At 42.2% G+C, this 27,163-nt stretch overlaps 1 protein-coding gene across 24 annotated transcripts in view; it reads right to left on the bottom strand.

The window, feature by feature from the left end:
* ADGRL3 (adhesion G protein-coupled receptor L3) overlaps positions 1-27,163 on the bottom strand; it is a 514,107-nt gene that overhangs the window by 107,179 nt on the left and 379,765 nt on the right. For all 24 annotated transcript variants that reach the window (XM_027652756.1, XM_027652761.1, XM_027652740.1 and 21 more), the window contains 2 exons: positions 2,244-2,549; positions 145-248 (listed from right to left, as the gene is read on the bottom strand). In XM_027652756.1, the coding sequence (XP_027508557.1) occupies positions 145-248; positions 2,244-2,549 (410 nt within the window). The remainder of the gene's footprint in view (positions 1-144; positions 249-2,243; positions 2,550-27,163) is intronic.

Raw genomic sequence — 27,163 nt, 5'->3', positions numbered from 1 at the left:
CTCCTTGCAATTCCTGGCTACTATGCATAGCTCATGCTTTATGTGTGACTGTGGATCCCTTTGGGTTCCTCGTGTGAAAAAAAAGAGGGAGCTGAGGAAGGTCACTCTAGACTCAGAGTCGCCAACACATGGGAAGAGTTTTACCTTTTGAGTAATGTGGTTGATCCAGGGTGAAGAGCAGTTGCTAAGATCAGGTCCTTGGGGTTCCCAGATACCATCTGGCGCAAGACATCGGTAAGTCGCAACCCCTGTAATAGGAAAGCCGTTCAACGTTACCGGTTACATTTTGCCCCCAGCACACCCTGTCACAGGCTTCATTTCACAGTGACATACACCTCATGCAAAACCTGGGAGGTTATTAGTCCTCAGGTCCTCAGTAGGACACTTCTGAGTCATCTCAGTGTCCTAGTCTCCCATCATCTTGATGCTTAGGGGCCCTAAGACGTAAAAGACCCACGAGGTAATGCAGGAACACTATTTCCAATTTGCCAAACAGAAACTACAGAGAAAGGGCTTTGCCTTAGGCCAGGCAGGAAAGCTGCCCGGTACTAAGAAATCAAAACTAGATTTCAAACACCGAGTCAGCACCTTGAGTGCTCTGCCCCACCACTGGTGAATCGGGATCAGACCCTGTGCCTCCACTTCCTTGCTGCTTTCTGAAGACTTTATGGCTCTGAATCATCATTACACCATTTGGGTGGATACACACACAAGTTTGAAAGCTGTGAATGCCAAGATGTAATGCTGGGCTTTACTGTCAACCCCCAAGTGTCAAGAGGGACTTTAGAGGAAAGAGCTGTTTGGAAAGAGCTGCCCAATCCCTGCTGCAAAAGACAGCAAAGTGCCTCAGGCCCTTTCTGACAAAGAGAAATGCATCTGAAATGGTGCAGTTAAAGATCATTAAAAAGCAAGAAAAACTTTCTGCCCCCAGAGAACTGAACTCTTCAGCAGAAGCATGAAATACAGGTTGGTCTGACAGTAGCTCCAATTAAAACCAGTGAGAGTTTGTTCATGCCTTCAAAGAGAGTTGGAAGAGACCCATTGCTAATATTCTACAGCTTTTAACAAGTTGCATGAAGCACAGAAATTAGAGATGGGAAAGGTTTACGGTCATCCCCTATCAATAAGTTGGATTATTTTATTTTCCTTAGCTGTTTTCATCCAATCCTTAGCTCCTGTGCTTAGGAAAGGGCACCCTGCATCCAGCCTTCATCTTCACAGCTTTGGTTCAGAATATCCTTTCCCCTCTCTGGGAACCACATGATACTTTTTGCATTAATTTTACCAAGTAGGGCTGGGAAACACAGCAAAAATGTTCTTTACCTATTCTCACCACTGATGCCTTTCCATGCCCCTCATACTTTAACAGGTATTTTATCAGTCTGTCCTCACCAAACTCAAGAGTGAGTCAGTATTTATATACACAGGTGTGAATGGCTCTCTAGGAGTGGAGAATTAACAGAAATTCTTCTCTGCAAGCCAGATATCCTCAGTCCTTATTTTCAGGCAACTTCCTCCACTTTAAGATTTCTCCTTTGCAAGCCATTTTTGGGGCTGGACACCAAGACTAGTGTGAAAAAGAAATATTTTTAGAAAACTGCATTTGTTAAAACACAGAGAACTGAACCATATGTCAAAACCCATTCTTCATTTGATTCTGTTTTAAATTGAACAGAAAATTTCCAAAAGCAACATTTTTCAAGAAAACAATTGGGAGAAGAGTAGAAGAAAAGGGGCAAAATCTTTCTTTTGAAAGATTTGGCTTTGTTTCTCTGCTGCTTTCCCAGCTGATCACACTGGATGCTGGCTGCAGTTTGAAAAATCACTCACACTGGTTCAGAAGCTTCAAAACACAAGTTTTGTTGACCTCCTCCCCCATCCCCTCTCTGCCCCAAAACAAACAAAATATTAGCCATCATCAGTCAGTGAGTCCAGGGGCTACAAATACAGGTAAAACTAGGATAACAGGTGCATCATACATAACAGAGCATTTTACAGCACATCAAGTGCAACCCCACAGGGTCTTTAGTACTTGTACTCTCATTGGTCAGATGCTAAAGATCCTGCACAACGTGCTCAGTATCTTGAGACTTCATCCCCAGCCAGCTGCTTGCCAAAGCTGACCAAGGCAACGCAGACCTGACAGAAGGCATCAGCGTGCTCCACTGGTGAAAGCTGCACACTCACAACGTGCCATGGGCAAGTGGAGACAGCTTGCTGTGTCCTCCCACCCCTCGACTCACCTATTGAGCCCATGGGACACGGCTGCTTCGCCACCTGGCCCTGCCGAGTCCGAGACCACATGATATCGCGGGCTTCCACGGGGTCGCAGCTCTCCGCACCAGCGGGTGGTAGCTGGGAGGAGGCGGGCGGGAGGCGTGTGGTCATCTCGTCGGGGACGTCGGCCATGGGCGATGGTGTGCTGGTGCTCCTGTTCCTCCTGCCAGAAGCCGAGGTGGTGGTAGGGCGGCCGGTGGTGCTGGTGGCCATCCGTGGTGTGGTGCTGGCAGTGGTGCTCCCCGGGCCCAGAGCCCCCGAAGTCGATACTCCTGAAACAAAGGCAGAGCTGGTTAAAGAGAGGAAGGAAAAAGGACTCAAGCCTACGTCCTGAGGACGTCCCCTCCAATGACTCCAGTGGCCTGCAGAGTTGTAGTTGGAGCTACAGCAAAGGCAAGGTTTGCTGTACAGCCACCTTTCACAGAGAAGCTGGAACAAACAGCGAGAGAAGTACACAGGAGGGTAATGACCGCTGGAGCACAACTGATTTTCCAAAAGCACTAGCCTCTGATGAAAATAAAGCAGCGCTTTATGCCCTGACCATTTTTCTTCCTGGCATGTTAATGTAAAAATCATATTTCCCATCTTTTAGGGAACACCAAGCACAGAAGTGCTTTTAATTTTTTAGTGTTGCTGAAGACCCAGCTGGTTTGGACAGAAAAACATTTTCCATGGTGTAATAAAAAAAAAAAACCAACAAAAAAACAACAAACAAACCACACCACAAATCTATCCCCAAAACCAGCTGTGAACAGAGGGATGAACACAAGACTGTTCTCTGGAGCAAGTCATTAATTGTCTCTGAGGTTCATGCCTTGCTGCTTCATCCCAAGAGCAGCATCTGGCCCCTCGAGCTGCAGGCCATGTGACACACGCAAAGGTGCACATCAGCCCAGCCAAATCCTTGAGAGCATAATGCTCAATGGGCTAAATCATTGAAAACCTGCAATGAGCAGTCAAGCAGCAAGAAGTGGGGAGCCTGCTTTAGAAGTGCATTAACCCATTGTACATCCTGCAATAGCCATGCCAAGTACTGTGTGTGGGGAATATTGAGGGATTCCAATCTTATAATTACCTTATTTAGCCTCCTATTTAGACCAAGGTGCTTGCACAGACTGGAGCTTCATATGGATTTCTTTATGGTTTGAACTGAAACATCAGGTGGGGAAACTGAAGCAGGTGGTCTCCAAGTGCTTCCCCATCACCCCTGTCATGTCATGCCACATACAGCTTGTGAAGAAGCCTGCTTCTCCCATCGCCTTTGCCTCTCTCTAAGCACCCTTCTGCTCCTCTCAACCTAACACTTTTACTCCAGTTAAACACCAGATATTCACACGCCCCCTCAGTCCCTGCCTAGGGAAACACTGAGGTTAACTGGGAAATGCAGGTAAGGAAGCCATATGAATAGGCTTGTCTGATACCATTCTCACTTTAATTCCCAGGCCATAACATCTCACTACCATCCCACCTCCTCCAACATCCAAAAAGCCTTCAGTCACTGTTGCTCCATTGTCCAGTAATGGGAATCAGATACCCATACTAAAGATACCCATGTGTAAACTCCAGCTTAGCCAAAAATTAATATTAAATATAACGATTGTCCTGTCGCCCCAAGGAGCACCCTCTTAACTATCCCGCTGTGTGAGGAGGTTCAGCCTGCAAGCTCCTGAAAGGCCATCCTCTTTCTAAGTCCCTTGAAAGTCCCATGCTCACTACTTGTGCAATATTAGATAATAATGTGTAATGGGGTGCATTCAAGTCAACCTATTTCAAGCATAGAGAGGCCTGCATTTGCTGTAAAATAGGAGATTTTCCATTCTGAAAGTTTTTCTCTGTTATTTAAGTAATTTAAGTCCATGGTGCTCTGAGCAACTCTCCTGCCACAGAATACTCAATAATACGGTAGTTGAAGCACATACTTGCTCCGGTTTTATGTAATTTTAATCCAAGTCTGAGACACCCTCTCCTCAAATGCTAAAACTCAGCATCACCATAAACATAATTTTCTGAGGGATAAGTATTTTCCAAGACAAGGTTCAGCTTTAAAATCCCAGCTCTACTGTGCCTTGGAAAACAGGATTATCTTCTCCGCCAGCCTTGAAAAAGGTGAGCAGCAGCAAAACAGGCACTAAATCACCTGAGCACCAGGACATTGATCTGAAAATGGGTCTCCCAACCCCAGTGATCAGATTTTCCAGCTTTCTCCTGCCACCTTCCTTTCACAGTGATTTTAAACAAACTCCGAAAAATACAATGTACAATCCTGCAGACCTTGACAGACTTCATCTAAATTTTGCTCAAAGCTGTGCTAGATCACAAAATGGTGATTTCCATCTGACATTACTGGAAGAATTAAAATTTGTAGAGAACTTCAGCAAATTTCTGCTTTTACTACAGCAGGTCTTGCCACGAGTACATGTTTTATTTCTTCATACTATAGACCAGCCTGGTAGATAGCAACCTGAAGAATTTTTCCCATTTACTCGTGCAATAAGAAGTTATTTTCCTTTTGCAAAATTAACTACGCCATGCACTACAGGCACAGAGGCAGTGAGCAGATATAGTGGATGCAGTTTCAAAGCCAAAACTAGCAAATCCCATTTAAAATAATTCTACAGTCATTTGTGAGCATATAGAAACATATACTAAGCACCCAGGAGCTCGCCTTGATCCACATGCAGGAGAGCTGCAGTTTTGAGCCTAGTTTTCATTGAAAATCATTGAATATCCCACAGCGTGCTGTTATTGGAATAACTCTGGCAAGTTTACTGCAGCAGTTAGGCACAAGGGATTTAATGGCATTTTCCTCCATCCATAAAAAATTGAGCTGTTTTATCTTCCATAAAACCCTTAGCACCAGTGTCAAAATCTCTTTGAGGGCTTGTTCTTCCAACTTTTTTCTTGTTTCACTAGGCTTTCTTACTGGTTTTAAAAATAAACACATCTACCATCTACACAGGACATGTTATAAAAGAGCTGCCTCAAAGTGGCCTCATGGAGTGAGACGGATGGGATATCACTGAACTGAGTTCAAAGGTTTGATTATCCAATAAGTCAATTTGGTAATGAGCTCCAGCAATCATGATCACCATGCTAACACCACCTAGTTTCACCGGCCCCAGGCAGCACCACTTGCCAGTTTTGCTCACAGAACCGTGTGCTTCCATATGAAGTTAATTGGCAAGAAGTAAAAGAACAGGAGATCAGGATCATTTACATACAAATGATTCTCAAATCCAAGCAAAACCAAGAAGAGACTGCAACCTGTGCAAAATTACCTAAATCCTACATCACAGAACAGAGATCAAACCTCCAGATTAACTCAGGCTGCCAATAAACTGTGAATCTTTAACTCGGGGGAAAGCAGCATTGCAGCACTGCTTTGAGAGAAAGATTCTTCAGATAATGCTTCACGATACAATTCTTACTCCAAGACAAGCACTTTTAAAAATCATCAACACTACTATAACCAGAAATGTTGGTTACTTTACTTTTACCGCTTGTTTTTACCACGCCTCGTCATATCAAGACTTTAAAGGCAGTTTTTGGGTAAGATTCAGTTTCAAAGGCAGTTTTTGGGTAAGACTCCTTTCAAATCCAAGACTTTGCAGACTTCAATTCCACAAAGCACAGCGCTGGGACAGGAATTTTCAGTGCTCCCAAAAAAGCGAATTAGGGCTGTGGAAACATTTCTTCCCCAGAAACATCCTAAAGTGATACTTCACATTTTTCTTCCCTGCTCTCTTTAGAAAGCTGGAACTAACAGTGGAAGACTAAATTTTGTAACCATTCAGATTAGAGCTGCAGCCATAAAAAAAAACAAACCCAAAACATTTCCAGTGTCCACAAGGGAGTAATTGCAACTCCCAGAGGAGCCTCTCTCTACTTAGGGCACAATGACTAGCAAGAAAATAGAAATTTTGGGGTTTTTTTTCCTTCTTCCATTTATTTCCCAACCTTTACATAGAGCTCATGCTTCTGGAGGCAGAATTTTGCTTGGTGAAAGGAAAATCACAGCAGGAATTTGCTCATGGGGAATAACGTTAAATAAATAATGGATTGTCTTTTTTCTTATTTTTTTCTTTTTCTCCCGTTTCTGTTGGTTCCCCTTTCCTGGAGAAGTGACATGACAAGTGCACTATTGGCCTGAAACCAGTACTATGTATTTGCCATCAGGAAAATCCAGTACACGTGTCATCTTATCTTCTGCTCTGCTCACCTCTTCCTGGTGCTCCCAGACACGTGGGATTGCATTCCCAAATGACTCTGACTAGTCTTTTCCTATAACAAAAGCAGCTTTGATTGCAAGAAAGGCTATTTGCTACCTTTTCTATAATTTTTTTTATTTTGGCACCCAAGTATCCAGCGCATGACCTGGTGTACTCAATAACTGAAAATACTTTTTAAGAGATGTCATGCACTTTCTGTCCCATGAATGAAGATAACTGGAGGCCCCTCGAGCAGAAATTGCAGACTAGATTTCCTGGGTGAGGCTCACTGGCTTTTGCTAGGTAACAGATGACAGAACACATCCGTCAAGCTCTGCCCCTGGGGTTGCAATCCAAAGGTTTGGCCTGACGGCTACGTGGTACGAGCCAGCACTTGCTCACTAACTGGGAGAAGAGGCTGCACTCCAAGTCTCACGCTCAAGGTCCAAGCAAACCACGATGACTTCACTCTCCAGCAAGTTTTGTGTTCCTGAGCCTCATGCTCCCAGCAGACTTGGTGGGCTGTGGGCAGCCAAGAGCTCCTGCCTGTGCTGTGCTACACCTCTGCAACACCGGACTGGTTGAGGCACAGCTAATCCAAGCAGTCCAACAGCAGCAATCCAAGTGCCCCCTTGAGCACGTCCAGGCTGTGTGCACAATTATGTACACCTGTTGCTGCCGTGCTAAGACAAACAGAGCATTGCAGGATTCTGAAAGGCCGCAAGAAGCAGAAAACCTGAAGGTCCCTCCCTCCCTGCTCATTTCGCCCTTTTCATATTTGGCAACCACATCCTTTGCTTGCAGCATCCCTTTTATCATTTGTTCTTCTACTGAAAGATGGTGCAAGCTGTATTTACATAGTAAATAAGAAGGTTTAGGCATGCCTTGAAAGAAGCAGCACAAAAAACCACAAACCTAATACAATTGGAGGATTATATCACAGCTGTTTTTCTCTTCCCTGTCACATAAATGCATCTCACGGGAATTAATTTTCTACAGGCATTTTCAAATGCATTTCAGAACATTTTCTGAAACTCACTAGAAAAAAAAATACTATTTGAAAGTAAATATATTCCCATTTTCTTTTGCCTTTCTGGATGTTTTTTCAAAGAACTCCATGTAAGGTGACAGAAAAGAATGACTGAACTCAAGAAGCACCCAGGGTGAGCCTTACACACCATCAACCAAGTCACTGACACACTAGTGGCTTGCAAAGTTATAATGAGTCCATGCCACGAAAGACATCAACCTGCAAAACCATCTCATGCTTAAAGTCTGCTGGAATACCAAAAGCTACATGCTGGTGCCACCCAGCAGCTGAGTATTCAACACGACACATTATCTTCAAGAACGCAACTGCCCACAGCCCTGCACCCTGAAAAAGTCACATGAAGTATGATACATGGATCTTCTTTTTCCTCCCTCAACACAGAGTAAGAAGGGAAAGCAGAGGTGGAGGATACTGCATCTGAGACAAGAAAGATCCATTCCGTTGTGGACTGCTGACATGAAGAAATCCAGGAGCTGAGGGCCAGAGAATTGACAAGGTGAGATTAGCCCCTAAATTATGTACAGCTCTTTCCACATGTTTGAGAGATACTATGATTTATTTTTACTGTAGGTGAAGGCCAAATCGGCCTCACATCAAACATCTGAACAGTTCTCCCCTCTGCTCACACACGCCATTATTTGGGAAAGCTGAGCCAAAATCATGCATGAACATAAGTTCACACACTGCTTTTGGAGGGACTGGGGTTTTGGTTTTTGTTGTCAGAGCTTTATTGACTGAGTCTGACAAATGGCTTACAAAACCCACCGATGGGAAGATTAGATATGTGACGGCCCCAGAATATTCAACACAGCACATCATCTTCAAGAACGCAACTGCGCACAGCCCTGCACCCTGAAAAAGTCACACGAAGTACGATACATGGATACATAGATCTCCTTTTTCCTCCCTCTTACCTAAGACAAGTTAAGAAGGAAAAGCAGAGGTGGAGGATGCTGCATCTGAGACAAGAAAGATCCATTCTATTGTGGACTGCTTACAAATGGAGAAACACTTTCTGGATTTTTATTTTCCTATCTCTTCTGGTAGAGAATCAGTTTTTGTGCCCAAGGCTACTCTGCCCACATATGACTTTTCACTGGGCTTGGGCAGATGCTGCAATTGATATGGACCATATGTTGAGCGCCTGCACTAGGGGGAAACCTACAGCTGTGGTCCAAGACATGGTGCAAACTCAGCTGTTTCAACGCACTTCAAGCTGGAATCACTTAACACACTGGGACTTTCCTCTGAATATCAGTTTCAGCATTTAACATAAACAACAAAGAATGAGAGCTGAAGTGTGCAAAATCATCGCAACAGGCTTAAGTTCACTCAGTCTGCCCCAGCTCGCCCTCTTTCACTGCACCACCACTCTCAGCAAGACAATATATTCAAAGCAGCCGCCACATGCACCAATTTTCAACAGGCAAAAAAATATGTCTACCAAAGCCCTTTTGACTCAAAACTCTACATTTCTGACCATGACCAATGTTCATTACATGTGCTGGATTGCTACAGAAAGGTTGTTCTGTCAAAAATATTCTAGCTATTATTGCAAACTTCTAAGTTTTGCCTGAAAAAATAAGAACCCAAACAGCAACCTGACTGTATTTTTGTGAAATATCAACTTTTATGCTTCTGTGGGACTTTTGTGGGGGTGTGCGTGTGTCAGCGCTTAATAATTTTTCTGGCTCTAAACAGCTCTTAATGTCAGGTCCCCAATTTAGCTGTCATTTGAATAAAAGAAAATACTTCTTTATTTTCTTTTTTTTTTCTCTCTGAACCCATTCTTCTCCAAGAAATTACTGGATCCTGCTTAAAATATGTAACTTCAGAGACATCAGACAATGTTTTAACTGTTATTTTACAGCACAACAGTATATCTAGCAATACCAGGGAATGAATGGGTACAGCACGGGAGCATCACCTGTTGTCTTCACCATGGTCCTCTCTTCTATCAGGGGAGAGTTCCCACAGTCATAGCTCTGGCTTCCTACCCAGGACCTCTGCCAAATCCACCTTTGTGAATCTCTTGTAACCTTTGGCAACCATCCACTGAGGGCCTAGAGGCCATACTGCTTGTTCCAGACTTCGCAAATGATTCTGAATGTTCAGGTAGAAACTTAACCAGACCACTGTGCACAAGACACAAAAATTGAGCATTTTTTAAAACATCATGCTATAATGCTTTTAGAAATGCAGATGAACTATGCCCACAGGAGGCCTGGTAAACAGGAAAAGATTACAGAAGACTTGATCTAATAGACAGTAGATCAGGATTTATTATAAATAGACTAATCTAATAGTTTTTAGAGTTCAGTTCAAGAGCTATTTTTAGGCAATCTAGCTTCAATTCACTCTAGTTCTCAAAAATACTGTCAGATGTGGTTGCAGTTATTTTGAATTTCTGGACTTGAATGTATAAAATCTGATTATTTTTTTTTTCAATCCACATGTGGTTTCACACGGGGGAAAAAAACCATACTATCTCTTTTTAAAGACATACCAGCTGTATATTATTACTGAATGTATGGAGTGAACTTCTAACCTCCTAAACAATCTCTGTCCCCTGGTATGATTCACATCCATCAGAGCCAGTGGTGCAGATCTTATGCACTGTCTTCCAACCTGAATCCTTCAAACTCTATTAAAGAGAAGCCCGGAAGGAATTCCCTCGTATCCCATTGTTAGAGAAATCACTTCTGATTTCAGTAACAGGTGCTGTCAGTTTTTCATTCAGACCATAATAGAGAGGAGACACGTGAGCACTACACTTACGGGCTCAAGAGATTTACTGGAGGATGGGATTGCCAGGTTTTTTGTGGTTTTTTTTTTTTATCTTTTAATTAATGAAACCATATATGTTCTATCCATGCAAGCTGAAACATACCTTTTAGTTTCTATGCAGAACAAGCACACATGCAGCTGATAAGAAGTAAAACGAATTTTTCCCGTCTGTTTGGCATAGGATGTAGATTCATCTGGTATGTTTCCTGCCTTTTGCCTGCACTTCTACATCTTTAATCGAACAACTTGCATGCACTCTGCAGAGGCAGTGCCAGATGGAGTCAGTCTCTCTCCAGCAGTTCTCCACCTCTGCATTTGCGAAAAATGGAACCAAGTGCAGGAGTCATAAAGTAACTATTCACGCCCTAGCATTTTCTCATCTACCCAATCAACATGACGAGCCCTTTCAAGAGCCAAAGGCAGTCAGCTTATACCACTATCTGAAACATTTCTTCAGTTGCAAGCTACAAACACAACTTTAATAAGAGAAAACTATCATCCTCAAATAGTCTCTGTTCATTTGTGTGTGTAATACCTCCAGTCTAGATGTTAGTCCGCAAGATGGCCAATTGCATTCGGATAAATGCCTTGGACTCTCTTAAACATATCATAATCTGCCTGTGAAATGGTTGGATAGTTGCTTTCCAATTTGTGAAATGGTTCAAATGCTGTAAATAAAAAAGAAATTGGACAGCTTTCAAAAGGACAGATTAGACTTTCCAATTCTCAGTAATTTGGTTCTTCCAAGCTACACTCCTGTGATCTCCATATTAATATTTAAAACCTGATTGTGTTATGCTGTTATTTTAAGGAAGAGGGCATAGTACAATCAAACTCAAGGAGACAATCCACTGGAACTACAAGAAATCATTTCCCTGGACCTGCAGCATGTGTGTGTGTGCAAGAGGTGTTGGGGGAGAGATGGCTGGAAAGCTGCCTGGCCCTACTTCCTCCTGTCCGGTTTGGTAGACTGAAATCATAGAGGCTGCTTTTTGCATTTACAATTCATCTCCTTTTCCATCACGTGCACTGTCCCTTAATCCCAGCTGCTCCGAGGCTCAGGATTTGAGGTGCCTTCCCCATTGATGTACTGGGCTTCCAAACTGGCCTCAATGCCCAGCGTTTTAAGTGCAAACACATGCTGTAGGTGGTCTGGTCAGCTGAAATCAAAGACAGGAAAAACAGTAAACCATAAAATATTGAAGGTGGAGTTAGGGTTGCTTATACCCTTCTTTCTCTAGCCCATGTTAGGACCGACTTCATTAGCAAGCAGGTCCTACTGCATTCCCAGACATGAACTGGAGACTTGACAGCAGGGCCTGCTGTCTGTACAGTAGATGTTACATCCATACTCTGGAGCAACATGAATTATAAACCTGCCAGCAAAAACTCACCTTCTGTCTTTCACCAAACCCATTTATTTTTGCCTCTTGATACACACTAATTATTTCAAACCTGTTTCAAAATCACAAATTGTTCTGCAAAGCCACCAAAGTGATTTCTCTCTACAGAGCACTTGCTCCACTCAGTCTCTGACTGCATTGGTTTCCACGTTACTTATTTATTCTATTTATTCTTGTTCCTACAAGAAAACCAGCCTGAACTATGAAAAGAACTGACCACTGAAGCCACCAGAAATACGGAAATGCTGAGAAAGGCTGTCTCTTCTCATCCTTTGAGCACGCTCTAGTGCACCTTGGTGCGAATGTGCTGTCAAGATCCCTCCTGAAAATCAGAGGGCAGGCACAGCTTCGGCCTCTTGGTCATATCTTATTTTGAAGCACAGAGATTAGCTCAAGCCTCTCCCCAAACCTGCCAGCAATGGTTTGCTTTCTGCAGATGGAAGGGAGGGAGGGAAGAAACAACCTTATGCCAAATAAAAAAAATATTTCATGTAAACCAATCCTGGGAATCTGACAAAACTCCACTGTAAGAATATCAATATTCAGCTACTTTCAGAAATAAAGCAGTTTCTCTGAAAAAAACATAAAATGCTGCTCAGCTCCCTTTCAAAACTCTTTATTACTTATGTAGAAACGTCAATATTTTGTAAAGCTCAATTCTAATAGCTGTGTTCATGTTGGTTCAGGGATATGCCTAAACAATGCTTTAACTACAGGACTGGCATCTAAATCTGTTTTATAGACATCTGACATTCTGCAGAGGGCTTTAACAATGAGAGTGCCATTAATATTATGAATAACACATTTACTTCAGCAAAGCAGATTTACAAAAAAATAAACAAATACAGGGTGTTTTAAGGTGAAATGAACTGGGTAGCACTTTCAAGGATGTTCCACTTTCATAACAGACTTCAGTATTTATGGACACAGGCAACTTAGTCCACTGTCAAATCCAGACTGATGTCCTAACAAGCCTGGCATGCAAGAAGCCCTTACCCATGGCCCAGAGGCTATTTTTTTTGAGGGAGGCCCTGGGTTGCTGGTAGCAATGTCGAATATTCATTCATATGCCTCAGCATCTCAAACATCTCCAGCCTGAAGGCTCCAGAGCTGAAGGCATTGCCATGGTCAGTCATCTCAGCTGAAAAGTCACAGCAGAAACCTAAGAAGCAGGAACAAACCACCGCCAAAAATCAGAAAGGAAAGTTTTAACTAACCTGTTTGGCTCTTGCACCACTAAAGGCTACCAGCTTCGGCCAAGATATAGCTCCAAACTCTTACCCAAGGGGTTGGTGACAATACATAATCCCAGGGTGGAAAAACTTACAACACTGATTTGTAGCTTTATATCTGTCAGATTTCAGATTATTCTTGTTAATGAATTGTTCAGACCATCACATTGCAAGGTAAGCATGTTTTTTCATGTGAAGCAGAGGAATATGCTTACTGACCTTTTAAGACTTAGAATTCGGCTCACAGAAGAGAAAGGCATAAAAAACCTACAACAAAGTGAATAGTAGTGCTGAAAAGTAATTATTTTAGGTCAAAGCTGTATGCCTGCATCCCCAGGTTTGGCATGTGGTTTTACATGCTGTCAGGTGCTAAAGTTTACATGCCCAGGAGAATTACCCTGGTCCAAACCAGAGGTATCAAATGCACAGAGGAATGTCCAAGTGGTGCTGTGCCAGAATAGTGACTTTCCATAATGTACTCTTGTCCTGGAAGCCTAAACTGCATCTGATCCATTTGGGCTACCAAAAAAAGTACTGTGGATCCTCATGAGCATCAAAAGAATCTCAGGAAGTTGGAAACTGATAAAGAAAAGCAAATAGGACAACATAGAAATGAAAAAAGTAAATTGTGTCCTTTAGAGATTTTTAAACTGTGTAATCTCCTTGCCTTTGTATAATATATACACCCATAAAACGAAGTACCTGATTTCACTGCAAAGCATAAATTTTAAATTTTGAACAAAAAAAATCATGTCTCTTATAAGGAAAAGAAAAAGATACACATATACAGTATGAGAAAAAAGAAGGGAGAGAGCAGATTGACGAGAGAAAATCTGACCTGGTCCAATGCACATATCTTAAAAAATATAGCTGCTGAATAGCTACATTTGTTTTATAGATTAACAGAGACATATAAACACAGCTAGATGTGAATGTATCTTCATATGACTGCAAGATTCAAAAGCATAACAGAAAAACAGAAGGAAAAAAACGTAGTCAAGCAGTATGTATCCAATTCTGAAATACAGCAGAGAAGCTTATATACTTACAGATATTACACTTTCAGTACAGGATAAAACTAATGCTACAAAACATGGCTAAAGAGCTGGTATATGCTTCTAGCACATAGCCTAAACCTCATTTTACAGCTCTCACAGGTAACATAAAATAAATGCACCAGTCTACAGTGATTATTCATTTTCCCTCTCCCCAGTGTCAAACACATTCAAATGTTTTTGTTTTGTAAATTTTTTACAGTAGACCACTTAGTACATGTGTTGAGACCTGTAATGTTATTAGCCTTGAGCCTTTCATATTCCATACATGCATCAAGAAGTTTCATCAATTTGCAGGGATGAAGTATATTAGTTTTTCTAGACATTGCAGTGCTTCACAGGTACTAAAAAACTCAAAATCACTAATATTTTACATTATCCACCCAGAACTCTTATTTTATAATAATGCTAACCCAAAATCTAGCTCACTTATGTCATCAAAAGCAACTCTTCTTCCATTAACTTAAATATAAATGAGAAAAAGCATGCAGCTGAAGCAGACAGAATAATTTATAATGAGAGGAGATCTGTCATGCCAGGAATACTAAAAAAAAAACAGAGCATAACACTGAACTCATGTGGAATTGAAGGAAATAAGAGACTTTCTAGTATGGTGGTCAGACTCGAGATGGGAAGGAAGAAGGTCATCTGTGATAGACCTTTGTGGTCAGCAATAAGCAGGTCAAGAAACATTTGAACCTTCAAATAAATATTAGACAATTTTATTTAAGGGGTCAGAGTCTGACTGACCATATATCAAAGACATGGAGTTCACTGGCACGTCAACCTGGAGAGGCTCAGCTAAACAGAAATTACAAAGTGTAAGCACTGCAGTGGCAAGCAGCTCGCCCTCTCTGATCAGCTGCTGCAGAGATTGTTCCAAGGCAGAAAGAAATGTGTCTTTGCTTGAAGAAAAAGAGATTTGATTTAGGAATCTGAGTCAGCCAGTCCATAGACAGCAAAAGGTAGCATCAAAAGCCATTCAATTTGTCCAAGATTGCAGGTGCTCCTTGGAGGTGCATCACAACACTGATACAATGCCATTGCCTTCACTGTATCAACATCTCCATGCCTGAGCCTTGACTGAAAATTGTGTAATGCAGCAGCAAGCAACTTCTGACTTTATCTCCTGAAAAAACGCAGTGTCTGTTACAGAAGATCTCTGGGGTACAAAAGAAACTGCAAACATCTCAACTATTTGCTCACCTGTCCTTGAGGTGTTTAGTTGGTGCTGGGAAAGTCATAAGCCTTTTCATGGATAACCAGAAAATCCAGAATTACAGAACGGATGCTGAGAACAGACTTGTGGGGAGAGGCAGGGGAAAACTCCACCCCAAGCAGCCAACCTGATGTCCTTATTTCCTTCTCCTCCTGCAGAGGACATCATTCATCACAGTCTACAACACACTCCTGGGAAGTGCTGAGACGTGCCAAGGATTACAGTAAAACAAGAGGTGGACAGGGAAGGCTTTGATCCTCCCGTGTTATTGTATGAGAAAATTACTCGCTAATGCAAAAGAATGAGCCCTTCTTTCAATCCGTGTTATTCCATGAGGAATCTCTTTCTGCAAAGTCTGAAGCTCAGACAAGGTATTGGACTGGAGGGACCACTCTTCACATCTTTTGCACCAAGCTCAGCATGTCCACAGTACATTTCTGAGTACAACATACAGCTCCCTAATCCTCTTGGCAACAGCCACTCGTACAAGGTCAGTACCCTTGGCCTACAAGATGCCTTTCAAAATTAAGCTGTTATTTTCCCTTATTAAAGTTCACATTTGAGCTAAAACAGCATCACTGATCCAGTTAAACCCTCACTGTCTGCAGCTCTTGTTCAGAGCAGAGCACACAGAAATCTCATAGAGGCCAAAATGCCTGGTCAAACAGACTCCAATGAGGCAACAGGTTGTAACTAAGGGAGATGCTTTTAGCAACATGAGTCATTTCAGGTCCAGGGACAGCAACATGAATTGTGCTTCCTGGTTGAGATTTTGTCTTCAGTAAGAGCAATGTGCATCCTGTACTGAAAACTCAAGAGCATCTCCAAGAGCAGCCTATAAAACAGTGGTATTTACCAGGGCATGGTGTCCCAACACTTACTTCCCGCAGATGGTTTTCAGACACTGCCAGCTGCTGTTTTGCGTGGGGATAGGGATGTTTACCCCCAAGAGCAGGTCCTGTTCACTGCCACTTACCACCAGAGGGGGAAGGGGGTGGAAATAAGGAGAAAAATCATCTCTAGATCCAGCCAAGTTTTAAACATGAGTTCACTGGATATCAAATCTCAGCAAGCAACTTAGGCTGAATATGTTTTAAGAGAAAGGAAATTTTAGGTGTGTGTAAAGAAAACAAAATAAAACACATAAGGAAGGAACTGAATCTAAAAGCAGATATTAGATTTCTTTTCTCTCCTGCACTTTGAACAAGTATAGTTCAAGGCTGTTCAACAATCTGTTTGCCAGCTGAAGCGTGAAGGACTCCAACACCAATATAACAGAAAATTATCTGTCCCTTTCTGTCAAGCTCAGGCAAGTCCACACTGTGGTGTCTGCCTAAATGAAAAACAGAACCACAGCAGAACTGACTCAAGCCAGCCTGAGAGTACGTTGAATGAGATGGGACAGAGATGAGGTAAAAGGGAAAGCAGATGCAAAGGGTGTAAAAATGAGAATGAAGCCAAATGCAAGGACCAACCTGACTTATAAATTTTTCCTCCTACAATTAATATTAATTGTTAGGCCTTTCTAGGTTGCCTTTTCATTTTTGATAGTATCTAAATCTTAAAACCCGGCCTGAGTGGATGAAAGTAGTACAAGTTAAGCCAGTGTTCCTGAATATTTTTCTTTTGAAGACAATTTCTCTGCAGGGATCCTCCAAGTGGTGAATGCAGTGTTATATTTCCTTCATCAGCCAACAGAAACATTGCACCAGTGAGGCCAAGTTCTCGCAGGTGATAGGATCCCTGCTGGAATTTCAGCCTAACATTCAGAAAACCCAAATCTCCCTCTTATCCAGATTTCTCTCCCTGAACATTGAATAAAATCTCATTCATGTGGAACCTGCATTACAGCTCTCTGGGCACAGTGCTGGTTCACCTCCACTAAAAGGGGTCTTAAATCACTATTTTTAGCTCTTTTCCTCATCCCGGGTCAGTTCCAAAACTAACTCCTGCCTGTCTCACTTGTCATTGCCTACAAACCACTTCTACATCTGCCCTTGGGATAACAAGCTGGTCCTTCCAGTTTTATATCTCCATTGTTTTCCACTTACTTTCCTTTTTCCCCGAAGAGTAAACACATCCCCACCCGGCGCTTTCCTCAGCCTCATGCCTGGTTCTCATCTCTCTGTTCCCTTAAAACCAAGGATACTCTCAATGCCAGCAATTTTGGATTCCTCCTTGACTTGACATCTGACACTGCCCCACCCATTCCCCTCAAAATCCAACGGGCACAACTTACAGTGTGGGATGGCATCTTCAGCTCTCACATAAAATTTATTTTAAGGATTATCTCAGGATGAAAGGTGCCTTGGAAATGCAGGATATTACCACTTAGGGTTATTCTATCAGAGAAGGGAAAAATTAGAGCTGAGAGGAGTGGGAAATCATTCCCTGCTAAGCCTGCAGTGAGCATGCCCAGGGGACACGACAGTGATGGAATAGCCCTGCAGCAGCTCCATGGCTTCACTGCTGCAGTAGCTCACTCCTACTGTCACTCACCCACTAACTTATTCCCATGCTGCCACGGCTGCAGGGCAGCCCTGGAAATTGGGGACACCCAAAAAAGCCCCAGATTAGCTTCAGTGCTAATTTCTGTTTGAGCCAGGTCTCGCACCTCACCTGCTCACAGACTCCGCAGGAATGCTGAGGCTCAGCTGCTTTGTTAGAGCCATGCAGTTTAATAAATTGCTTCTCTTAGGTGCACCTGTGGAGAAGGGGGAAACTATAGCACCCTTCTGTCCAGGGCTGTGGGTCCCTAGCACAAGTTTCAGATTCTCCTGACAAATCTCTTCATGTTCCAGGTAGAGGTCTAATGGACCTAAGGAAGCCCTTCTGAGCACTGAGCGTAAATTAAGCTCATAACGTCCCAGGCATTTTCTAACATTTATCAACATCTTTTCTTCTGCAGAACCCAGTGCAGCAGGGTACAGGGAGAAGAGAGAAAAAAAGCCTTCTTTCTGGCTGATGCGCTACATCCCAGTGGTAACATTTGCTGAATTACCGCTTTCTCCATCTTTGGAGAACCATAACCAGCAGGGTAGTGCTAAAGTCTGACTGCAGGGAGGAAAATACATTCATTTTCCCACATCCAGAGAACTGCTAGATGAACTAGCTGTGTTTGTGTGTATATATTTATACATACTCTTCTTCTCCCTCCACAAAACAAATTAAAATTAGAGTTACCTGCATCTGATACAAAAGCACACGATAAAGGATGTGATAGTAGATTTGCACTCAAAACAGTTGTCTCATTATAACTGATATTCTTTAAAAGTGATTTTTTTAAAAAAAGAAAAAAATGAAACCAAAATTGATACCCATAAAAGCATTTGTGATTTGACCTTCGGTAAGTTAGGTGTGCTCTATCAGAACTGCAGGCAAAGACCTGGTTTTCCCAACAATAACCGAGCACACCAGGAAAAAAAAAAAGTAAATTATGAGACAGTCCTCTAATAAACAAACTTGAAGCCAAGGGCATCCTTCATAGGCCAGAATACATTTTATTGAACAAAACTTTCCAATTAATTACTGACAATACAACAGCTGTGTCAGCAAAATTTCCCACACTGCTTGTCTCTCCCTGCCACTCTGCCATGCAGCAAGATGGGAGCACAACAAAGCCCTATTTAAACCTTCCCTGTTGCAGGGCATCCTCAGTTTTCTCTGTGAAATATGCATTCAGTCCCCTCTGTCCTTGGTGCCCAAGGTTAGGCTATCTGCAGCAAGCATGCAGCTGGCACGAGGCAATGGCATGAATGATGATAGGTAATGATTTGGTGTACATGACCCATCATTTGGGCAATCAGTCAGAGACACAGATAAGGATTTGCCTTAGTGCATTTATGCACAGAAGCTTTAGGATGCAAGAGAAGCAGTTGGATATTTATTCCAGGCCTACAATGTTGGAGGTAGCACAAGGTGTTGGGGAAGAATACACCATCCCACAATCACAGCATCCTCCAAGAGCTCTCAGGTAAAGAGAGGCCCATTTTATTCCCAGGTTGGTAGGCCACAGATGGAAAGACCTATGGAGAGCTTGAAAAGTATTTCACCTTTGAAAAGTGAGACAAATGCTGTCTTGAGAACATCAACAAGTTGTGACAGAGATGTGCCAAGGGAGAGGAATTCAAGTGTGTGCTCCCTGTGCAGCTCCTGCTCTCATAGGACAGTGAAGAAGCTTGTGAAGCAGGTACAAGTTTAGGCTCTTTTGTTGTTTGCAATTAGTCCCTTTGAAATGTTACCATCCAAACCAAATAAAGAAAATTCCTTGTGCACTGACTATTTAGAAAACCATTTTCCCACTGAGAGCAAAATGGCAGGGATGCAAGAGGTGCTCAGTAGGGACTGAGTCCTGTGCAGCCTGTGACCTTATGAGTGGGTCAAGTAGGTCTTTGCAGACTTCCCTTTCCCTTAATTTTTGTACTTCATTATTTTTCTCATAGGAAAAAACAATGCAAACACAGTGAGTAAGACAGTTAGGTCAAGACCCAATGTTAGTCTCTGAAAAAGTAACCTGATTTAAAAAAAAACACTAAGAAATCAGTATCTCCTACTGCCTTGAACAAACACTGGCCTTTGGAGCATCAGGTTATTTAGGGGTCTCAGCCTTACTTTCACTCCAAGTTTCTTCTTCTCATATCACAGGCTCAGTACTGGCTCAAGAGTCCAATCTAAGCTACACACGCGAGGCCAGATCTAAGAAAAACCCTTAAAAGAATAAGGCTCCCAGTCCACTCAAGCCAATTGGGAAAACCTGAGTGTACTTTGGCAAGCACTGACTTTGTATAGGTATTTCACAGCTCAAATACCTATAGTTTCCAGTAAACCACAAACATCCTCTTCATGCATCTACAGGAACGTTCAATTTTGTAGCGCGCTTTTCCAAATCCCATTCTGGAGGTGCTCCTCTTCCTTGGTGGCTGAGGGAACCCAATGGATGGTTTAGCCCATCAAACTTTAAATAGCTCAAGATGGCTTAAATCCCTCTCCTGGTTTTCTACCTCTGTATATGTCTCTTTGCATTTGCTGGACAGCATTAGAAGCAGGGATAGCCTTTATTACGGTCAGGTTAGATTAGTGCTCATGGTTAGAACAGTGTCCCAGGGCTAAGCAACATCTGCTTCAGATTTGCTCTGAAACACCCGAAGTGAGCCTGTGCTGCCCTATTTCTCCCCACTCTCTAGCAAAGAGCCCTGTGCCAGCCTACGTGTGCCTTATGCCTCCCATGTCACTGTTCAAGTTCCAAACTAACTGCCTTTGGTGCTCAAAAAAAAAAAAAAAAAAGTCTTTTCTTATCAGTATTTGAACAAGTTTCACTGCTGGAAACAGAATCTCTATCCATGTATTTCTGAATACAGAGAATATACGCTATAAATCTTAAAAAAATAGTATGTGAAATGGAGCACTAATGGGTTTTCCATCTGAACCGATTGATACTCTGAAGGATTTTGATTTGCCTTTTTCAAATAAAACCAGTATTAATTACTAGTAATAACACAATACATAACATGGACTATCATATACTAAACTTGTTAAGCCAGTGATGCAGAGCATGGCAGTATACAGCCCTCAGTTCAGTACAGCTTTTATACCTAGACTTATGCTTAAGAGCCTAGCATGTGTTGAACTCATTTCACAGTCAGAGACCCCAATTTTTAAACCCTCATTCACTCATAAAATCCTGAGGAGATGAAAAGAAGCCAGATCAGCACCAAAAGATGAGGCAGGATTAACACAGGGATCCAGTATCTCTCCCAAGCAGCGTGTACTGAGTAACAGAGATCTGCCGACCACAGGTCACATTGCAGAGGACGAGAGCACATAAAATGCATTTTGCTCTATACTAAAGAACAAATGAAATAATATATAACGGATTAAATGCTGTAATAACACGACAGGTCCTGGTCTATCTCTGTGCCCATCAGCTCAGCCTCAACAGGGGCTGAATCAGACTTAATCTTTCACACAAACTTCACCAAACACTGTTTCAATTGAAAAAGGCTTAAGATGAGACTGACTTTTTTCATACAAGTTCCTGTCACAAACACTGTCAAGACACATGTACTAAAACATGACAGATACTAAATCATGAAGTATATTTCTTTTAAAATGCAACTAGCCATGTGTTTGAAAAGGACTTATATCATCCTAAATTTTAATTCAGCTGTTTGTCTAAAACAGGCATCTTGTTGCTCTGCAGTCTCACTGTGCTGTAGCTCTGGAGGCTTTCATAATACTACACAAAGACAAGTTGATATTTTTATACACTTAACAAAAAATGGATCAAGCTTTCTCAAGCCTTGTTAGCTCCTCATGTTTGTCCTCTCCTTGCATCAGGAGCACATCCTGGTGACAAAAAAGCTAAGCAATTGTTGAAGGCTACAATGCCACAGACAAAGAACAATAGGAAGGAAATACATAACAGAAATAAATTAGTCTCTCAGTGAACACGAACTCTGTTTCTGAATAAATGCCCTCAAGAGGAAGAAAAATCTGTGATTTAAATGTAAGTTTTATAAAATATAGCTAATTTTCTAAATTGCCTCAGAACAGACTAGATTTTTTTCCTGAAGATTTCCATGGTGATACCAATGTTCCTCACACACAGCACTCCAAAAGCCAATAATATAATATCTGCTGCTTTTACACCTCACTGAGACACCTGGTACACAGTATTTCATGACCTATGCTGGTCTTCCAGGTGCTGGAGGTGATGATCCAACTTTTTGGCTGTTTGATGAGAAGAGATCTGTGTCCAGTCCTTGCTATTTCCAGGTTTGTGATTTTTCTTTCAGCTGCCAACAAATTTTCAAACATATGATATGCCACAGATCTTGTGGTTTGGACTTCCTCCAGCACTTCACTAACATCTGCCAAATTCCTGTTAAATCCAACACTGGTTGATGAGTACTTTCCAATGGTGTGAAACTTAATGCAAGTAACTAGTGGAGGCTTGGGAGCAATTAAATTTTAATCAGAGGTAAGTTCAGTTTTCAGCATTGTGAGTTATCTCTGGTGTCTAAATAGCTAATATCTGTAATAATACTCTTCTTCTCTTGTAATCAGCAGTATCAAGACACAGAAAGGGAGGAAAGTAACAGCTTAAGAAGTCCCTTTCCCAAGAAAGCCACTCTCTGTATTAATAACCTATGCAGTCTTTCTCTCTGACATGCCATCTGTATCCCTAATTACTCAGTTGTGCTTTCCAGGCGGGTCCAAGCATCTGCCCTTCTCCTGGCTGCCTCTCCTCAGCCTCCTGCCCAAGATGGCCCCTTGTGCCCAGCTCTGCTAGCAGGGCTGCTGGTCTCGCTGCTCTCCAGTGTGTGTTGGGCCAAAGGAGCCAAGGCTAATGCTTCCTTTTGAAATCTCTACAGCTTCCTTTCACCCTCCTTCCTGCACGCACCAAGTCCTGGATTGTGAGCTGGTTTTTGCCTGGTTTCTTGGCTTCTTCCTCCAGCTGTGCCTGGAGCAGTGGGACACCCTCAACACTGCTCCAAATCCCTCCTCCCCATAGGCTATGAATTTACAGATCTCCTGCCAAAGTCTGCCTAATCCACAGCCTTCCCCATCCTTGTAAACATGCAAGACTGCACGATGGTTTCTCATAAAACCAATCAAGCCTTTCTAGCTCTTGGTGACAGATGCAACTTACATCCTTTTACTATTCTCCCACAGTGGGCTCAAAGCTTTCCTACTGCTCTTCCAAGTTCAAAAATTCCCCCTTGCCAACCTAGAGACTATTTCTTTATGCATCCCAGCAAGACCAACATAGCAAGTGGAGCTCAGCACCTCCCAGGCTGTTCTTAATAGAAAACCTATGCCCCAAAACAGAGGTTGGTGGCTGAGGTCTGGGAACCATTCAGAGAAGTAGAAGGATCCCTGCAAAAACTGCTCTTTGGTATGAAATCTTTGCTAGAAGGTGGCCACACAATCAGAGCCGGGCTTCAGGGAAGCACAAAACACAGCAGTGGGCTCCCAGCCTCAGAAGCCTACATAGAAAGTGGAAGAGATAACAGAAGCTGGGGATTTTTTTTTTACTTCTTTGTAAGTGAAAATATCCTAAACACCCTCAGCATGTGCAGTCTGGGGAAGTTAGATGAACAGCTGCCTGGAACTGAGCACTAATTCATCCATTTTGCTCTCTGTTAATGAATACAGACAATGGAAAATCAGTAGATGCAAAAACCCCACAATTTTTATGGATTTACAGACTGATTTTCTGTACCTCATCTAGTCATTTTTGTGCCTGTGTAAAGTGATGGCACAGTTGGTGTAAAATACTACCAAATTATTATAGGGATATTTTTACCCTCCATTTCCACTGGTATGGTTAATGGCTACAGGTGTCAAAGGCAAAAGAAAATGTGTCTTTTAGCAGAGAAAAGGAATATTCAACAGAAAGAAAAATTAAATTGCTATCCCCACTGCTATCTCCAGTTCAGATAATATGCATGGATATGTAATATTTTGTCTGCAGCAAACCATACCTCCACCTCCACCCCTGCCTCACATTTTTCCTATTTAAAGTGGTGTGTGACCTCTTTAGAGAAAGGCAGGAGAAGCATCAGTCTCAGTTGCAATTCTGTGTTGGAACAGCCTCTTTCACATTTCTTACCTAGTAAGACATGTACCTTACTATGCATTTCTCTTGGTACATTACAGATTGCAGATGAAATCCAGCTGGATTAGTGATGAACTGCACTGGGCTCAAGAGGAGATTGAACACAAAGTGAATAAACCATGTTCTGACTTGCACAACCTCTCCTGGATTCTAGTTATAAATTTTTTAACCAAAAAACACTGTGTAGGGTAAGAGAAACATCTTCATAAAATGAATGTGCAGCTATGAGACAGTCCTCTTTTTTTAGTTAATGGTAAATTTTAGGGCCATGGCTATTGTGACAAGACAATTATTCCCATGTGCAAACGCACAATCCCTTTGAAGCTGAATATATACAGAGCTCAAAAATGCTCCAAATCCCAAGTACTGGTAAGAGGAGGAAAGGGGAAATTTCATTTCCCACCAAATCAGCAAGGATAATGCAGCCCAGCACAATGCCATTACGGTATGCACATTGAATAAACCATTCCTCTGCAAAAATATACTCAGAGACTCCTTTCACTGGTTCACAGACTTTTAAAGCAAAAAGGTATTGTGAATAATCTGCTCCGACCTCTGTGGGAACCAGCTGGTACTGTTTCAGCCCCTGTGCCAAAAACTTGGACTCTTGGGTTGGCATCACCGTCAGATCGGTCTTGCTGTGTAACTGTTGAATCTGCCTGCTGAGAAAGCAAGTGACTCTCAGCCAAAAATTGGCTTGCCACCCTTTATCTTAGATATGGGTACTCACTGCACTGAGTTACTACACACCTTCACCAGGTAAACCTCAGCATTACTAAGCAGAGCCCAACAGACTCACTGTAGATCTTACTCAGTGTCATTTCTGCACACACAAAACCCATAAACAAACAAGTAGCCCCCCAGAAACTGTAGCTCAAGAGTAAACAGACAAAATCTTCACTTTAAAAAAAAGAGAAAATCCCACCACTCTTCCAGGTGAAATTAGCTATGTCTACATCTGATATCTAAAATGCAGTGAATACCACAGTCTCCAAAAACCATGGCAACCTGAAAATGTGAGTAATACCTTTTTTTTTCTTTCTTTCTTAAATAGTTCTTTACCTGGCTGAGATTCCTGCTTTGTTTTTTAAGATAACAGTGTGGTGCCTGGGAGGCTCCAACCTGGAACGTAGCTGCTGGATGAGCCATGAATTATTTCAGGGCTCTGGGAGATTTTGCACCATGTTTCTTTGGGTTTTTTTCACTCAACTGCATTTAATCAAAGACTTCAGCTATCCCTCACTCACAGCCAGTATCTCCATCTGTGTGCATTCACCCTTGGCAGTTTTTTCTGCCTGAGAAGTAGTCACATCTAGCAATATGAGGTGTTTGGACAGAACCATTTTTTTTTATTTTTCCTGGTGCTATACAAATTTCTTTTCCTGATAATTTTTTATCTCTGCCCTTTTAAAGAAAAGGTGAAATATCATCAAACAAAAGCTGAGCAACAACCTGCAGTAGGGCAAGAGCCAAGAGAGATTAGCAATTTACAGCTCTCTGCCTGAAGCAAGGGTAGAGATTACTGCCATTTAAACCCACTTCCATCTTGCAATTTCCCCCATTTCCTGCTACTTTGCAGCCTGGTGTATTAAAAACCAAGACACCAGAGCCGAGGTCTGACTTGAAGAGAAGCCCATCTCCCTCTGCTTGGGAATTACATCATATTTCAAGGCAACGTACATCTTACTGTGGACAAAATTAAGTCCAATAAAACCAATTTCCGCTCTGACATTATTTAAACATGGACACAATCAAATAGAGTAGAAAGCCAAATGAAAAACCTAAACACTAAAGTGATTTCATAGATGAAGGCTGAAAAGCCCCACTGATTTGAACCCCTCCTGCTAAAAACGGATGTCCTGGAGTATATTATGGTCTGTGCACTGTAAAATTCTGTGGTTTTTTAGCTATACTCTTTCATTTTAAGTGGATCATGTACTCTACACTCTCTTCTGCAACAGCTTAAATCCAACTACGAGATTATCTTTTCCTGTAATACCACACTTTTCAAAATAGTAGCACACCAGCACTGTGAACAGAACCCAAAAAAGGAATTTAAGGACAAAAGAAGCATTGAGGGATACACCCTCAAAAACTACACAATGTTTCATCCTTGCTTACGGCTGTTGCTGTAACTTGGTGAAGTACCTTTGCCTTTTGAAAACTGCTGTATGAAAAACTCCCAGCTACCCAGTCAGTAACAGCAGCTTCTTTAAAGATTTCTGATGATCTGCATTGGTCTTTAATTTGACACAGAAAAAAATCTTAGTATCTTTGGACCTAGCAAAAGTTGCCCATATTTTTTTTTCTTTATATTTCACCCATGTAGCTGCCCACAAAAGTCCTGTCCTGTCTCCTCAGGTTGCAATAGAGAGGCAGAAGAAATTTTTACTAATTCCTTACTGATCTGACAGTGACTTGCAGTCCCTGACTCTGAACCCTCTCATCTAGCACAGTATCACAAAAATGCCCCCTTTGCTACTCATCCTGGCAGTACTGACAGAGCTTCAAGAAACAAAGCACACGAGCAGATGCACCCATGTCATTTAAATACAGGGATGCAGGTACAACAAACCTCTAAACAGCAAATTAAATGTCAAGATGTGCTTCCTTCTCCCTATCAGCCAGACAAGGAAAGGCATGGGGAAGCAGTAGCTGCAGTACCACCCTGAGGACAGAAAGGGCAGAGCCAAGACTGCATCTCAGTCCTGTCTGCAGATTGCAGGGAGTGTTTCCAATCCTATTCTTTTTTTGTTTTTCCCCTCTGTTTCTCCCTCCCTCCCTTTTTGAGGGGTGTGGGCGAACAAATGAATAACTCTGTGAAAATCAGAGAACAAAGAGAAGATCAAAGAAGCAGGTAGCTAAATCATTATGTATCCCAGCTGGGACAAGAGTTAAAGCCTCCGGAGCTTACTTGCCAAGTTATTTCAGAGTGATGCCAAGAGAGCTGTGCCCTCTGAAGCTCCCTGGCATAGAAAGTGTTGCGAGGCAAAGCAACGAGGTTTCCAGTGCTGCAGGAGGGATGTCAGGCTGCAGGAGCCATCAACTACACAGTCATCTAGTTAATGCAAGTGCAATTACAGTCAATAAAAGTTGTTCGTTACTTACATCTCTTTGGTGTTGGAGTCCAAGAGATGCAGGTTTATATACTGAGGCACTCTGGGGTGGGGTAGGTGAGGATTTTGGGGTAGAAATTTGTTTTGTTACAGATCCAAAAAATAACTTGGTGTTTGAGATACAGACCACTCTCTCCCTGATGCTGCACCACTCCAATGATAGTTAGTGCCTCTGGGATGAGGCTCTACATGGAC

This window comes from Corapipo altera, unplaced genomic scaffold (assembly GCF_003945725.1).
Source record: "Corapipo altera isolate COAL_440 unplaced genomic scaffold, ASM394572v1 69, whole genome shotgun sequence".
NCBI lineage: Eukaryota > Metazoa > Chordata > Aves > Passeriformes > Pipridae > Corapipo > Corapipo altera.
Note: the sequence above shows the minus strand (reverse complement) of the source record. Positions and strands in the feature narration are given on the sequence as shown.